The sequence below is a fragment of the Hyperolius riggenbachi genome, chromosome 3 (assembly GCF_040937935.1).
Source record: "Hyperolius riggenbachi isolate aHypRig1 chromosome 3, aHypRig1.pri, whole genome shotgun sequence".
Taxonomy (NCBI): domain Eukaryota; kingdom Metazoa; phylum Chordata; class Amphibia; order Anura; family Hyperoliidae; genus Hyperolius; species Hyperolius riggenbachi.
The window spans coordinates 178558180-178574246 of NC_090648.1; the positions used below are offsets into that span (position 1 = coordinate 178558180).

General features: G+C 42.5%; 1 protein-coding gene across 1 annotated transcript in view; it reads right to left on the bottom strand.

The window, feature by feature from the left end:
* The window catches only part of SH3GL3 (SH3 domain containing GRB2 like 3, endophilin A3), a 168082-nt gene that overhangs the window by 44960 nt on the left and 107055 nt on the right, over positions 1 to 16067 (bottom strand). Inside the window, exons 2-4 of the mRNA XM_068275335.1 lie at positions 13895 to 13963; positions 5216 to 5288; positions 2251 to 2394 (exon numbers count right to left, since the gene is read on the bottom strand). Coding sequence (XP_068131436.1) covers positions 2251 to 2394; positions 5216 to 5288; positions 13895 to 13963 — 286 coding nt within the window. The remainder of the gene's footprint in view (positions 1 to 2250; positions 2395 to 5215; positions 5289 to 13894; positions 13964 to 16067) is intronic.

Below are 16067 nucleotides of genomic sequence, written 5' to 3' on the forward strand. Positions count from 1 at the left end.
GATTTTACCAAACTGCTTTTAGTGTATTGAGGCCCTTGTAGCAAAATGTGAATGCCTCCCTAACACCAAGAAATCCCACTGCTCTAGCCACAGTATAAGGGATCTTCAGTATAATATTGCCAGTCTCTACCCCTTCAATGCTCATGCTCGGAACATTATCTGAGCTGCCCGAGGTTCTAGGCATTTGCATTGCAAGGGGACTAAGAGCAGCGCAATATGACAATTTTCTTGTCAGTGTTCATCTCTCCAAAACAGCAGTTAGTCATCTGTTATGGGGATCATAGTGATTATTCTGTGCTTTAATGGTGAGGGCATTTATGGGTATGCATTAGAAAGGGTTTTATGTTGAGGGGAACTTAGCGTTAAGGGAACCAGATGAAATAATGAAATGATGAGATAAATAATTGTATCTACCCTCCTACCCCTAAAAATAACTTTTTTTTTTTTTAGTTATCCTACAGTTTGAACTTAAGATTAAAAATGTAAAAGTAGATTTAATGTTTGAATGTCTCTGCTTAACTACAGTATTTCAAGTGTCCCAGATCTAAAATATACAAACTATTGACTTTTTTTATAATCTATCCCCTGCACTCAGAAGCTATATTACATTATAGTCACGGGTTACATTATAGTGTGTCTGTGTCCTGACTGGAGAGACGGTGCCTTTCCACCATCAGGCACCTGTAGACACATGCCAACAGTGCCTTATGGCAAATTCCGCTTGCTTGGCACTGTACATACACATGTCACATGTAAGCTCGGGTATACTTTATGCATCAGGCAGGGGATTCCACTGGGTGTGGGAGTTTAGATTAGGCATTTAGAAGGGGTGTACAGTGGGGAAGTTAAAGAGTCTGAAGCCCAAAAAATTACCTCTTTTTAATAGCCAGTCCTGTTCAGCAATGTCATAGCTGAAACGCCGCATCCCCGCAGCAGAATGAGGTTTTGTCCCCCCAAAATCCCGGGTCAAAAATTCACGACTTTTCAGGTTGTGGATTTTGCTGCCCAGGGGAGGCAGAGCTTTGTGCTGTAGCTCTGCTTCAAGTCGGATCAATTACCGCCTTTTCCCGCCCCTCTCAGCGAAAGAAGACTGAGGAGGTAGAGATCCGCAAAGATTGACGCGAGTAGAGGCAGAGCTACTGCACAAAGCTCTGCCTCTACCTGGAAGGAACCCCGAATTTTGTCACAGGATTTCGGGGTGATTAAGGCTGCAGGAATGCACCATTTCAGCTACGGCATTATTGCTGAACAGGACTGGCTATTAAAAAGAGGTCATTTTTTTAAGCTTAGACTCTCTTTAAAGCTAGGTGTCAAGTAGGAGAAAGTAATTATTTAGGGATAACCAATGGATAAGGACATGCTGTAATGAATTGAAACAAAGCCATAATAGTTAAAGGACAACTGAAATGAGAAGTATATGGAGGCTTCCATATTTATTTCCTTGTAAACAATACCTGTTGCCTGGCAGCCCTGCTGGTCTATTTCGCTGCAGTAGTGTCTGAATCGCACCTGAAACAAGCATACATCTAATCTTAACAGATCTGACAATAATGTCAGAAACACCTGATCTGCTGGATGCTTGATCGGGGTCTATAGCTAAAAGTATTAGAGGCAGAGAATCAGCAGGATAGCCAGGCAACTGGTATCGCTTAAAAGCAAATAAATATGGCAGTCTTCATATCCTTCTTGCTTCAGTTGTCCTTTAAGAATAATTTAACCTCCCCGGCAGTATCTCCAAGTCAAGCTTGGGATGGGAAAAAGCAGCCAGGAGCGGTAATCCTGAGCCCGACTTTGGGTAGCCGCCGGGAGGCTTGTGCAGTGCCTTATGCACAACGGGCGTTTTAACTCGCCTCCCCCGGGATCCAGACACAGGCAGCCATTCTCCTTCCTGTCTTCAGAGGCTCTGCATCCCTTGTTAAGATCGCCGCCTGTCGTCATGATGACAGACAGATCTCACTAAAGGGTTACAGTGCCACCCGGAGGACGGAGGGAGAATTTCAGAACTGGATCCCAGGGAGGTGAGTAAATGCTGGGCTGCCTGTGTCGCCAGGGAGTTTAAGCAATAAATTAGTGTTTTGTACCTTTGGACATAGTATAATTATTCACATATATAATTTAGCAAAGAGCAATTGCTATCTGGTGTGTTGCCACAGCATAACTTTGTACAAACAAGTATGAAGCACTGTTGGTCAAATTTGTCACTTTCTGGTATTCATAGCAGTATGACAAGCAAAGAGGGTGATGACTCACCAAACTCAGACTCCTCCCCCAGCTCTCTCCCATACCGCAGCATAGCGTCTCCAAGTAAACCTTCAGTCTGTGGATAGGCGGTATTTTTAACTTGTCCTCTGATTTTTGACACAGTATTTATCATTCCCAATCTCGCTCGATATGCTGCATATATATAAAAAAAAAAGAAAAAAGATTAAATGAAGGTATGGTACTATTGAGACTGTCTATACGCAGTACAATTATTTAAAGGCAAGGTGTGAGCTTTAAAAAAAAAAAAAAAAAAAATACTTTCCTGGGACCTCCGCAGCCCCTGGCAGCCTATCTGCCCCTCGACACAGCGAAGCTTCCAGCTGGTGTCCTGGGAACCCCTTCGTTGCAGATACCGACCTCGCCATGTTGGTATCTTCTGCACCTACGCGAGGGCACCGCTCGCGATTGAGCTCACATAGCCTGAAGCGTTCTGCGCAGTCACACGCTCACGCAGGCACAGAAGACATCGGCAACGGAGGGGAACCCGGGACACCGGCAGGGAGCAGAGCTGCAGCAAGGGACTAATAGGCTGCCAGGGGCTGAGGGAAGCCCCAGGTAAGTAGATATTTTTTTATTTAGCTCAAATCTGTCCTTTAAAGGGACTCCGAGCAGTGCAGAAACTATGGAAAGATGCACATCATTTTAAAGCTCTCTTTTTCCTCTTTCCAATGATATATAAACCGCTACCCTACGCCTTTTAGTTTTCGCTATTTTCGCGATTGAAATTGCCGCGGCCGCGATTTCGATCGCGAAAATAGAGAAAACTAAAAGGCATAGGGCAACGATTTAGGTGTCGTCAGAAAGAGGAGAAAGAGAGCTTTAAAATGATATCAATCAAGCCATAGTTATATTGTATTACACAGGGGGACTTTTTGTCAAAGTCAGCAGCTGCATTCAGCAGAATGGAGCTGCTGACACTGGGGAAAGTGTGGTCCTGTGTAATACAATATAACTATGGCTTGATGGATATCATCGGCCGCGGCAATTTCAATCGCGAAAATAGCGAAAACTAAAAGACGTAGGGTGGTGGTTTATATATAATTGGAAAGAGGAGAAAGAGCTTTAAAATGATGTGCATCTTTCCATAGTTTCTGCACTGCTCGGAGTCCCTTTAAGGTGTACAAAATGAATCTCTACGTGGATTAGGGCTCAACACATTAGGCAACAGTTTGAGACCCAATGCTATACAAATGCATCACTAGCCTCAGGACTAGAGACACATTCTGTTGCTGTGCAGAGGAGCGGAGGGCTGTCGCCATGGCGCACAATGGAGCAGCTCGGAGAAGGTGTAGTGAGTAGGAGAAAAATACCCTAAGCCAAGACAATCCGCCAGGCTGATTACTCACTTCCAGGCATGGTCGGAAGAGCCCATTTCCGTTTCCGGGACAATTCTGCATACCGTCATACTGAAATTCCACATACCGGCACATTCCGTGGTGTTCCGCGGTATTCCGCATGCATTTTCCATAATTTTTATCCGGACTTCCGTAATCTTCGAATGATTGTGTCTATGTTGTCTATTATCAATAAAGTTGTTGTATATTACGGAAACGTGATTGAAAAGTGTACTTTCGTAAATTTCAGCCTTTTTTTTACAGAAATGCTGTTTTTTTATATGCGCACTGTTTGGGGGGTGGCGCCCAGGCGGAATTTCGCGTCCATGAGCTTGTTGTAATGATTGGTCAACTCATTCCGCATCTCCTGATTGGTCAATTCATTCAGATTCCGATTTTGCCGGAATTCCGCATTATTCCACATTCCGGTTTGACATTTCCGGATTCCGTGGAACAATGCGGAAACCCCAATACCGGCGGAATTTCGGTATTTTAGCTTCCGCGGAATTCGGAAGCTCATGCCTGCTCATTTCTGAAAATCAGAAAGCTCAACAAACTGGCACGGTCTATGTTGCACAACTACATGTACTTTAAGCTCACAAAAAGTTAGCGGAGCATAACACTGCCTTCATTAGTGTACTATGCATAAAAAGGATTGCTCACTTCGCAGGGGGATCAGTGTCCACTGTAAACATGGTAGATTCTCGGCAGAAGTGGCCTTGAATGGACACCTTGACCAAGATCCATCTTTTGTAGATATTGCACAGGTCTCTTTCAGACTAATTCACACCCTGTCAGACCCTCCTGCTGGGCGCTTGCTGGTGCTTAGCATGGGTGGTGGAAAGGCAGCCGCAGTACTGAGTTATATCTGAGCACAGCCGCAGCCATGTTCAGACACAACATGATACTTTTTCTGCCACTGCGTAACACCACCGTGTATCAAATGCTGGCAAGGGAGGGCTTACAAACAGTGTCATTTGGCTGTTTCGGGTGACCAGCAGACGGGAGGCGGAAATGCCCGACAAGCACACAGTTCTGCCGTCCGTCAGATAAAGGGATTACGGACTTCAGATCTTTCTACTAAAAATTACAGACTGCAAACTATACATTAGTGTGCACAAAATGGCTTTCCTACGGTGTATAAAGTCTGCTGCTTTTTGTCTCTTCTTTATATTTAGTCATCACTCTTGTGAAACATTTGCTATAGAATCATCTGCTGGTTGAAATATGGAAGCTCCAACTTCTTCCTCCACCGTGCATGTGCTGGCATGTAAATGGTAAGCCCCCCCCAGTGTTATGATCCATGGGGGCTGGTTTTGCTCTGGCGCAGTTTGGTGGGATCCAGACTTCATAGACAATATTTGCCACCATGGAGATAATTGGTTAATAAGGCTTAAAAAAACAGTGCTTCTTCAAAAAATGACAAGGCTGTCCATCGGTTGAATAAGTTTTGCAGGCAGCTTGCCATCTCTGTCTGGCAAAGTAGAAGGAAACATGAACAAGTGTGTACTCTTTCTCTGTTTGTGGCAATGGAGCATAGTGAGCAGGAGATAGCGGTGAGAAATTCTTTTATAAGCACAACTTACAAACATATGATAATGTGTGTGGGAGGTCATTACCTGGATTTGGTTGCAGATATTCAGTGGTTTTGGAAAGAAGCTCAGCAACAACTTTATTGGTGGTGTCAATTTTCTGAAAAATAAATTATACATTTTGAAAATACAGCAAACCTACTTCCATTAGTAATTTTCTAGTAGTGCAAGACTTTCACAGTTACATAATAAGTTTGTAAGGACTTATAAAAATATCCAAACAAATAATAAATGCAGCTTCAACTGTGGGTTTTTTTTTTGCCCTGGAAGTCTCATATATGATATATTTAACTGACATTTTTCATTGTAACCACTAACGATTTATAAAGGAAAATGACGATTAACAAGGTTGCCCAAACTTTCGCATTCCACTGTATATCTACTTCCCGCAGGACTTCATCTCAAGTCCTAGGAACGTAGATATTAGTCTCCCACCGCCAATGTGCGCGCTCTCGCACCACTTCTTGTCACCGCCTATTAGTGCACAGATCAGTGAATGGGAATACAGTTCTCATTCACTGATCTAAGTGCCTGTGATCAATGACACCAGCATTAATGAGATGATGTGGTAATTGATAAAGTGAAAGTAAAACATCCACACACTACGGCCCAGTGCAAACCAAAACCGCTAGCAGATCATCAAACCGCTAGTGGTTTTGGGAGCAGAGAGCCGATATTTGCCAGGTGCACACCGAGCGGATTTTGTATGTGATCCGCTGGCCGCATCCGCATCAGCATCCGTGTGGCTAATGTATCTCTATGGGCTGGTGCACACCGACGGTTTTGAGGTTTTAAGCAAACCGCAGACGTGCAGCAAGAGGCACGTTTGCGGCTTGCTAAAAACCTCAAACCGCCAATGATTTTCAAGCGGATGCGGCCGGCGGATCCGCCCAGTGTGCACTGGGCCTACTTTCTCCTCTGTTCACAATACACTGGAGGAATAAAACTAGCAGGGAAGGGATGTGCAGACATCTAGTGGCCAGATATTAAAACAACAACCCAACACATTACACGACAATATATCTCACATTAAAATTAACCCCTATAGTTACAAAAATAAAACATATGCATAAAAACTAAGCGTCATTTAAAAAAAAATACACAAGTAGTTACCTTAGGGACTCAATGTTTTTTAAAATGTATGTTACAAGGGTATATTACAGGGGGGTTTTTTGCAAATAAAGGCTTGTGATTAATGATGGAGGCAAAACTGAAAAAATACACCTTTATCTCCAAATAAAATATTATCGCCATACATTCTGATAGGGACATAATTTAAACAGTAATAACTAGGACAAATGGGCAAATTAAAATATGTGGGTTTTAATTACAGAAGCATGGATTAGTTTAAAAGTATGATAGCTGAAAACATAGAAATTTTTCTTATTGTTCCTGTTAAAATGCAGTTAGAATAAAATAATGCTAAGTAAAATGTACCACCGAAAGAAAGCCTAATTGGTGCCGAAAAAAGCAATATATAGATCATTTTGTTGTGATAAGTAGTGGTAAATTTATTGGCGAATAAAAGGAGGAGCGACAAAATGCTATTTTGGTCTACATGTGCTTGCATGTCCTTTCTCTGGGCACTCAAATTTCCCTCATATTCCATAAACATGCTGATAAGTGAATTGGTATCTCTTGTTGCGCCCCCCCCCCTTTTCCCACCCCAAAAAAGTGGCCTTACACTGAAGAGCAATTAGTGACAGCTACACTACATTTTTTAAAGTCTATTTTTGTGAACAGTCGAGTCGAGTGAGATTTGGGGTTGCTGCCACATTTTTTATTTTATCACTGTTTGAAGGCATTGTAATGCTGAGCATGTGTACAGATTGCTCTTCCTTCCTAGAATAGGAATGATGGAATCTAGGTCATAAAAATCCAGCGATATGTAATAAAAATGCACATATTTGATAACACAATATTCTACACAAATGGAAAAAAAATAAGAAAAAAAAAATTCTTCCATAGCTTATGCCATTTTTTTCCCTATTTCTGAATAACAAAAATAGTATATATCCCATCTTTCTGCTACAAAAACAAATGTCCATGATAGCTAGGATGGCCACAAAATCAAGGTGTGATTATCTGTTAATACAGCACACTTCCAAAGGGCTAAATATGGTCTCGACATACAGACATTTCAAGAGGAACGCCAGTGAAAATAATGTAATAAAAAAAATCCTTAATTTTTACAACATGCATACAAAAAGGGCTGGTACCACAGAATAAAAATAAGCTCTTTATTGAAATGCCATTAAAATGACATAATAGTCAAAAAAATAGGCTTTGCCGGCGACAGCCCGCTGTTTCCATAGCTCTTTCTCAAGCCACTCAGCCTAAATACAATCAAAACCACACCTGCTTATATAGTCACAAGTGATCATATTAAAGGATACCCCAACTGAAATGTGGCATAATGAGATAGACATGTGTATGTACAGTGCCTAGTACACAAATAACTATGCAGGGTTCCTTTTTTTCTTTCTCTGCCTGAAAGAGTTAAAAAGAAGGTATGCAAGTGGCTGACTCAGTCCTGACTCAGACAGGAAGTGACTACAGTGTAACCCTCACTGATAAGAAATTCCCCTTTTTTTTATCTCTTTCTTGCTCTCCAAAGCCATTTTCTGCTAGGAAAGTGTTTTATAGTTGTAATTTCTTATCAGTGAGGGTCACACTGTAGTCACTTCCTGTCTGAGTCAGAACTGAGTCAGCCACTTGCATACCTTTTTTTTAACTCTTTCAGGCAGAGAAAGAAAAAAAGGAACACCGCAGTTATTTGTGTACTAGGCACTGTACATACACACGTCTATCTCATTATGTCACATTTCAGTTGGGGTATCCTTTAACCAATCAGATTAAAAAGGCAATAGCCAATCCCAGCACATAGAGGAGGAGAGGACCTGATGGGGAACTAGGTTATAAAAAAAAAAAAAAAAACACCTGCAAAATAAAAAGCCAATTAGGCATCTCCCACTGCTGCAAGGCAAGAGCATCTGAATAACTGCAACAATCACCAGCAGTGATGTCAGGAGGGGCTGGGGAAGCACAGCATAATGTACAAGCAGCCAATAGAAAAAAAGGCTAACCACGGTGCATCATATGTGCGCCAATCCAGGTGCATCATGTGCGCCGATTCGGGCGCATCACATGTGCGTTGACTTTGGTGCATCAGACATGCGTCAATTCAGACGTATCTGATGCTGACAATTGCGTGCAAAATCCCACCCGCCATGACAACAGGCGTAAATATAAACAAAGCCAGATCAAAATATCCAGCAAAAAAAAGTACACAGAAATGACATATGACATAACGCACACACTGGGCCCAACCCCCAAAAAACGGCAACCAATCCAGCACGCCCAAAAGCTCCAGAGGCACAAACCAGGGCGCTAAGTAGTCCGCACTACTGAAACGGTTACTAATCGCGCGCCAAGTTGGAGCGTGCAAAATGTTGCACCCTCGCACCCAAAACCTTCATGCGCGCAAACGCCTGCGCGCATATTAGCATGCGACGCGGCCGTCCTCGCGTCCCAAGTGCCCCTTGACTGGCGCGCCAACACTTAGCACCCTCAGTGAGACAAGGCCAATGTGCGCTCTAAAAGATCTCCCGTCATACTAACAGTGATCGACAACTACGGCTATATATAAAAAAAAAAAAAAAAAAAAAAAAAAAATGGGGGTATTTACACCACCCACTACAGAAACATAATACATACTTACAAAAATACGCGTTGCCGCATATCAACGCGTGCGGAATGCATTTTTGTACGCGTTGCGGTCCGCAATAGCGCTAATTGCATCGGTGAATGCGTCCAATAATACGCATGGCGGCCGGCGACTGGTGAGTCGTCAAAAACGAAACTAAGTGACAGCGGGGGACCAGAGGATTCCAGAGCGGCGCCGAGGGCAAAGGACTGCTGCAGGGGGCTGGTAATAGCCCCAGGTAAGTAAAACTCTTTACCCCCCGTTCAGTTAAGGTTCCCTTTAACCATTACACCATCCAGCTGAGCTTAGTCGTCCTTGCCAATTTATAGGAACACTATCGATCACCTGCACACGTAATTGTGACAGATTATGCCTAGCTTCTGTGAAATGGTTTGAAACTGCCTGGGTGAGATCTTTATTCCTAATTGCTGTTTTGTGGCCAGACATTCTCACTTTTGAAGCTTTGGTTGTCATACCTACGTAGCCTAAGCCACATGGACATTTAATAGGATAAACCACATAGCTAGAGTCGCATGTGTAGCGACCTTTAATAAAAAAGAGAGTTCCCGTCGAAGGATGCGTAAACAAACCGCCCTTAACTATGTGGCTACAAAGATGGCAGCTTAAACACGGGAAAGTGCCAGTTTTATCACTAGGGAGTAGATCTTTGGGGGCATGGTGATGAAATACTTTATCCCGTATGGTGGGAGCTATTTTAAAAGACAGTAAGGGTGGATACCGAAACTCAGGTATTCTTGGGAACGCTTCTTGCAACAAATGCCAATTCTTGCGAATTACTCCACCGACCAACTCACTACACGTGTCATACGTCAACACAAATGGGATACGAAGCGGTTTCCGGTCACGTCGGAAATTACGTCGTTTGGGTAAGAGGCTTTGTTCAAATTTTTTTTTTTTTTTTTAAGACTACCTTTTGTTCCTCCAACACGTTATCGTCGGTTACAATTCTTTCTACGCGCTTGAATTGGCCGGTGGGAAACGCAAGCTTGACAGATGGTGGATGAAAGCTCTTAAAGTGCAGAAGTGAATTTCTATCTGTAGGTTTAACAGATACTGCGCAGTTCACCGTGGCCTACGTGTCGATGATCGACAGCGGTGCTTTGCGCAGCCACAGTAAGGCCGACCCCGCGGTCGGTCTTAATACAGAGCAGCGAGATTGGAATAGCGGCGGGGAGCAGAGCGGTCGGCGTGGGACAATCTGCTGCAAGGGGCTGGAGAAAGCCCCAGGTGAGTAAAGCTCATTTTAGGTAATTTCCCTGATAACTCCTTTGAGGGTACTTCTGGCTACCTAATACGAAGCGGCACCTGTAGCTACCTATGATGGGCAAGGAAAGTAAGGGAGAAGTGGCAGCCAGCCAGCCCACTTGCGGTGCGTTTTGGAGGGGGGTTGTAGGTTCATGGAGGGCGAAGTCTAAAGTGTTAGGACATCTGTGCCTACAGGCTCCTGTGAGGTAAATCCGGTTACTGTTGCTGGAATTTCCATTTAGTATGTACCGAGTTCTAGTCACAGCTACTATTTGCTTTAACTAGTTCTTAACAATATAGTGATGCATTAGGGGAGTACCTTCCTGTTCATATGAAGCTGGGCATTTTAAAATGTCTTCTATTTTATGAAGCCATGATTACATTATTCTACAGTGAATATACTGTATCTGTTTGTGTACTGGAGCTGTTAACGCCAAGGAAATCAAAAAGAAACTTTACTTCTTGCGTTACAGATCACCCAGCAGGCTCATGGTGAACCAGAACTCCTAGGAGTGTGTAAGGGACTGAGAGGAAGTCCTAAATCATAGAGCCACATGAATCCATGCCATGCACCGATAAGGATCATCCAATCAAAAACAGCCTGTATGCATGTTGGATTATCGTGGTTCTGTACAACTAACAAGCTGACACATCATTGCATTCCAGTGGCTCTGGAGGTGTGGCTAGCTTACAGGGACAAAAACAGGGATACTTTGCATATTCTGCAGTGATGCATCATGGGAGACATCATATGCCCACTCCAATGTGAATAATGGCAAAACCTGTTTCAACCAGTTAACCCCCAAGGGTTTTTACCCTAACGGACCAGAGCAATTTTCACCTATCAGTGCTCCTCCCTTTTATTCCCTAATAACTTTATTACTACTTATTACATGAAAATGATCTATACATCGTTTTTTTCGCCACCAATTAGGCTTTCTGTGGGTAGTACATTTTGCTAAGAAATATTTTATTCTAAATGTGTTTTAATGTGAAAAATAAGAAAATAATGGAAAAAAAATATTTCTCAGTTTTCGGCCTCTATAGTTTTAAAATTAAACGTTCTCCTGTGGATCAAACAGACATTTTATTTGACCAGTTGTCACGATTATTAAACTGTTTAAATTATGTCCCTCTCACAATGTATGGTGACAATATATTATTTTGAAATATAGGTGTTATTTTTCTGTTTTGTTTTCCATTTGTCCGGTCCATAATTACAAGCCCCTATGTAGTAAAGTAAAAGTAATTTTCCCTCATAAAATATAGATTAAAGTCCCTAAGGCAACTATTTATGTATTTTTTTTTAACTGATTTTTTTTATTGGGGAGGGGCTCTGGTATTGCAAGTTATTTATTTTATTAGTATTGGTTAAGTATGTGTCTGTATGTGTCATTTATTACTTTTTGGCCAAAAGATGGAGCTCGTGAACACTTTCCTCGTTATAGAAAGTGTTCACTTTTTTTTTCCTACATTTAAAAGGACTCCGAGCAGTGCAGACACTATGGGAAGATGCATATCATTTTAAAGCTCTCTTTCTCCTCTTTCTGCACTGCTCGATGTGACGGCTTCCTGTTTTATGAATGGATGTGGTCGCTGATCGCGGTCACGTCCATTCATTCCAGGCATTGCGATTGGGTAGAGGACCGCTCGGTCCTCTTCCCCAATCGCTCAACGCGGAATCCCGACGGAAACGGCGACAGGAGCAGCGAGCACATGTGCGGAGTGGCGGCGGGAACGTGCAACATATTAAAATGTCATGTTGCCGTTAACAGGCTAAAACATGACGTTTTAATACGTTAGAATGCTGGTAAATGGTTAAAAAAAGCAAATTTTTGTTTTGCACTTCATTTCTTGCAACAGGGACTAACTTACTATTGAGTGTTAAAAGGTGATTGTGCAGAGCTGTACTGAACACAAAGCTAATATAATTCAACATTTTTTGTTATATATATTGCATAAGAATTGTGCTTGTGGCCATTGGCTGAGGTTTAGTGCATTTTCCTTACTCGCTTACAACAATTTTGTAGGGAATACATTTCATTGCTTGGAACTATAATGAAGAGTCTGCTATCCTTCCTCATGAAATGTGAGCGGGCACAGAGTGAGGCACCACAAAACACAAAGCCTAAGTACAGACACCAGGATGGGGAAATGGATGGAATATTAGACTACCGGCACTAGTCTCACTACAGCTAAATGCCATGGATGTGCTACATCTGCAGAGCGTATGTTACTACTGAGCATGTCAAATCAAATTATTTATCTGCCATATTGTGTTATTTCTAATGTATGTAAATGAACTGTGTAAAATGAAGACCTGCTGTATTTATACAGCATAAAAGATAAATCACATCAGCCCTCACTCCAAATGAGCTTACAAACCAAATGTGCGTTCCACAGTCATAAGCCATGTACACACAGTAAACTTTAAATGGCCAAAACGAGTGTTTCTGATCCTCACAGGTGATTCACATGCACATATATCCCCAGAGCTTTCTGTTAACAATGCCTTTCTTCTTGCCACTCTTCCATAAAGGCCAAAGTTCCAGTGCATTACTAATAGTTGTCCTATGGACTGAGTCTCCCACCTGAGCTGTAGATCTCTGCAGCTCGTCCAGAGTCACCATGGGCCTCTTGACTGCATTTCTGATCAGCGCTCTCCTTGTTCGGCCTGTGAGTTTAGGTGGATGGCCTTGTCTTGGTAGGTTTACAGTTGTGCCATACTCTTTCCATTTCTGAATGATCGCTTTAACAGTGCTCCGTGGGATGTTCAAGGCTTTGGAAATCTTTTTGTAGCCTAAGCCTGCTTTAAATTTCTCAATAAGTTGATCCCTGACCTGTCTTGTGTGTTCTTTGGACTTCACGGTGTTGTTGCTCCCAATATTCTCTTAGACAACCTCTGAGGCCCTCACAGAGCAGCTGTATTTGTACTGACATTAGATTACACACAGGTGCACTCTATTTAGGCATTAGCACTCATCAGGCAATGTCCATAGGCAACTGACTGCACTCAGATCAAAGGGGGCTGAATAATTATGCACACACCACTTTGCAGTTATTTATTTGTAAAAAATATGTTTGGAATCGTATGATTTTTGTTCCACTTCTCATGTGTACACCACTTTGTGTTGGTCTTTCACGTGGAATTCTAATAAAATTGATTCATGTTTGTGGCAGTAATATGACAAAATGTGGAAAACTTCAAGGAGGCAAAATACTTTTGCAACCCACTGTATGTTTGCACATATTTAAAGTTTACAATTTTTTGCCATAGTGCCCCTTTAAGTATAGGAAAATAGAAAAATGCTCTGAAAAACACTAGAACAGAGCGATTTTCCAGGCGTTTTTGTTACAGAAGCTGTTCAGTTACAGCTTTACTGTAACAAAATATATATATAAAAAAAAACACAAGGCATGTTTATAAAAATCGATCCAAACATGCCTAGAATCGCTCTGAAAAACCGCTGGCGTTTGCAGATACGCCAGCGTTTTTTGGTGTGCACTGGCCCATAGATTGTGCTGTGAGTATATCTTACTCTGCATAGCTGATTGTTATATTAACAATGATCTGCAGATAATCTTTTCAACTGTCATATACATAAGCTGGATAGTACATGTGGTGCAAAACCCACAGATGCATTTCACCCTATGTCAATGATATAAACATTAACTTCAATGCAGATATCTAGATTTCTTTGTAATTTAAACCATGCTAAATAATTCAGTCTTACCCTTTCCATATCCTGGAAATCATTGTCGAGTTTTGTTCCTTCTTCCCCACTGATTTTTTCACTTAAAAGCTGTAAGAAGAAATAAAATCCAATAATTAGCACAGAAGGGTCGGGCTACCCTGGTTTATGTGAATGGTATGGTACTTAACAGTGAAATTCGCAACCTACAGAACCAGGTCTATACTTTGTGTAAACGCTGCAGCTCTTCAGCAGTACTTCTGAAGATTTCACTTTAAAACACACTTCAAAACTGAAAACAAAGTGAACACCTTGAAAAGTTTAAATCTCACATGTATTCATGCAGTAATGGGCCTGGTTTATGAACTCATTAGCATCTTTAACAGAGGTATTTTGTTTCAGGTAAGTGCAGTGCTTTATGGCCCATACTCACGGGCAACTTTTTTGCATGTCGCAAGCACACGGGAGCGTGCTTGCGACATACTGGCAACAGCTAGTCGCCAGGTCCCTCCGCATACACACGGCGGAGGGACCTGGCAACTGATGCGACGGAAGCTGTCGCCGTTGTCCCTCCCCCCGCCGGAAGCGCCGTTTATTTACTATCATGTTGCTGTCGCTAGTCCGCGTACTCACGCGGACTAGCGACAGTTGCGGCGGAGGTGCGGCGGCGACTGTTGCCATGCGATTGAAACTTTCAATCGCATGGCGACATGAGCGACGGGCGACAGTTTGGGGTGCGCGCGCGGGCAACGGCCCATACTCACGGGCGACCTGTCGCCGCAACACGCGCGCGCCGCGTGTTGAGGCGACAAAAGTCCCTCGTGAGTATGGGCCATAAGACCTCAGTCGGCAGAACTCATGGCAGGCTTTGATCTCTCTCTACTAGCAAAATAAAATATACAAACTGCAAGCAAACATCCTCTGTTATTGTCTCACACTGCCCCCTAGTGACAACTGGCCATAAATACATATTACAGCAGTACTAATTAGAAGCAAGGAAATTTAACAAAGAAGAAATAAAAAAAAATGTGCCAAAATAAATTGGCCTGGAGTACTTGCAAGTCTCTAAGTAAAATGGCTGCTACAAGTGATTCAGCAATCACTTGGGACGCCACAACTGACTCAGCAAACCTGTCCGTGCTATACACTGGCATGTGTGTGAGGCGCAAATGGAGGAAGCTGAAGACAGATGGAAACTGCAGCAGGCGACAGCGGTCAGGTAAAGTATAAATGCACGGCAGGGGGGCACATTTACACTAAGGGGGCAGTGACTGTGGCGGCAGATGAGGTGTCACGAGTCGGATTCCTGAGAGATTTCATGCTGAAATTGATCGTCAATCAGCCTGCGGTGAATGAGCAGCTGACATATTTCTCTGCAATCAGATTCCATCAGGGAGAAATCTGTCTGTTGGTTGAATCTGCCCATCACTGCAACATGTATGGGGGCACGTTTAGTCAACTAGCTCAGAGAAGCAATTTTTGCATAGTTAACTCAAGTTTGTCAACGTTCATATACTGGAAGACAATAGGAGACTCTTCTTTGCTACTTGTGTTCTATTATCTGTATTACACGTACAATATCTCTAGTTTATTTACGCGGCAGATTTGCTTTAAAGGACCAACTATCACGAAAAATGTAAAATTTTAAATACATGTAAACACACACAAATAAGTACATTTCTTCCAGAGTAAAATGAGCCATACATTACTTTTCTCCTATGTTGTTGTCACTTACAGTAGGTAGCAGGGCTGTGGAGTCGGTCCAAAAATCCACCGACTCCGACTCCTCAGTTTAGGATTCCACCGACTCCGACTCCTCTAATTTGCATATTACAATTTTGTTGATTAAAAGTATGTAACATGAAATTCATTTCTTAACTGCCAACGCTTAGGAATTTTACAAGACAACTGAAGTGAGAAGGATATGTAGACTACTATATTTATTCCCTTTAGACTAAAACTAGTCCTTGGTAAGAGTACTTGTAAAAGGTACAAACCGGAACAAAGAACATCTATCAGGCCCTAGGCAATGTAAGTGTGGGTACATGTAAGAGTGATGTGCAGGTACTCTGCAGGGGAATGAGGAGATTGTAAACAGAGAACACCTCTGTGTTCAATGTGCACAGCGTTCTCAGTGGATTCCCTGCAGCTCTGTGGGGAGTGCATATGTAGAGTATAGTACTACTGTGTAACAAAGTAAACCTGAGACAGAAGA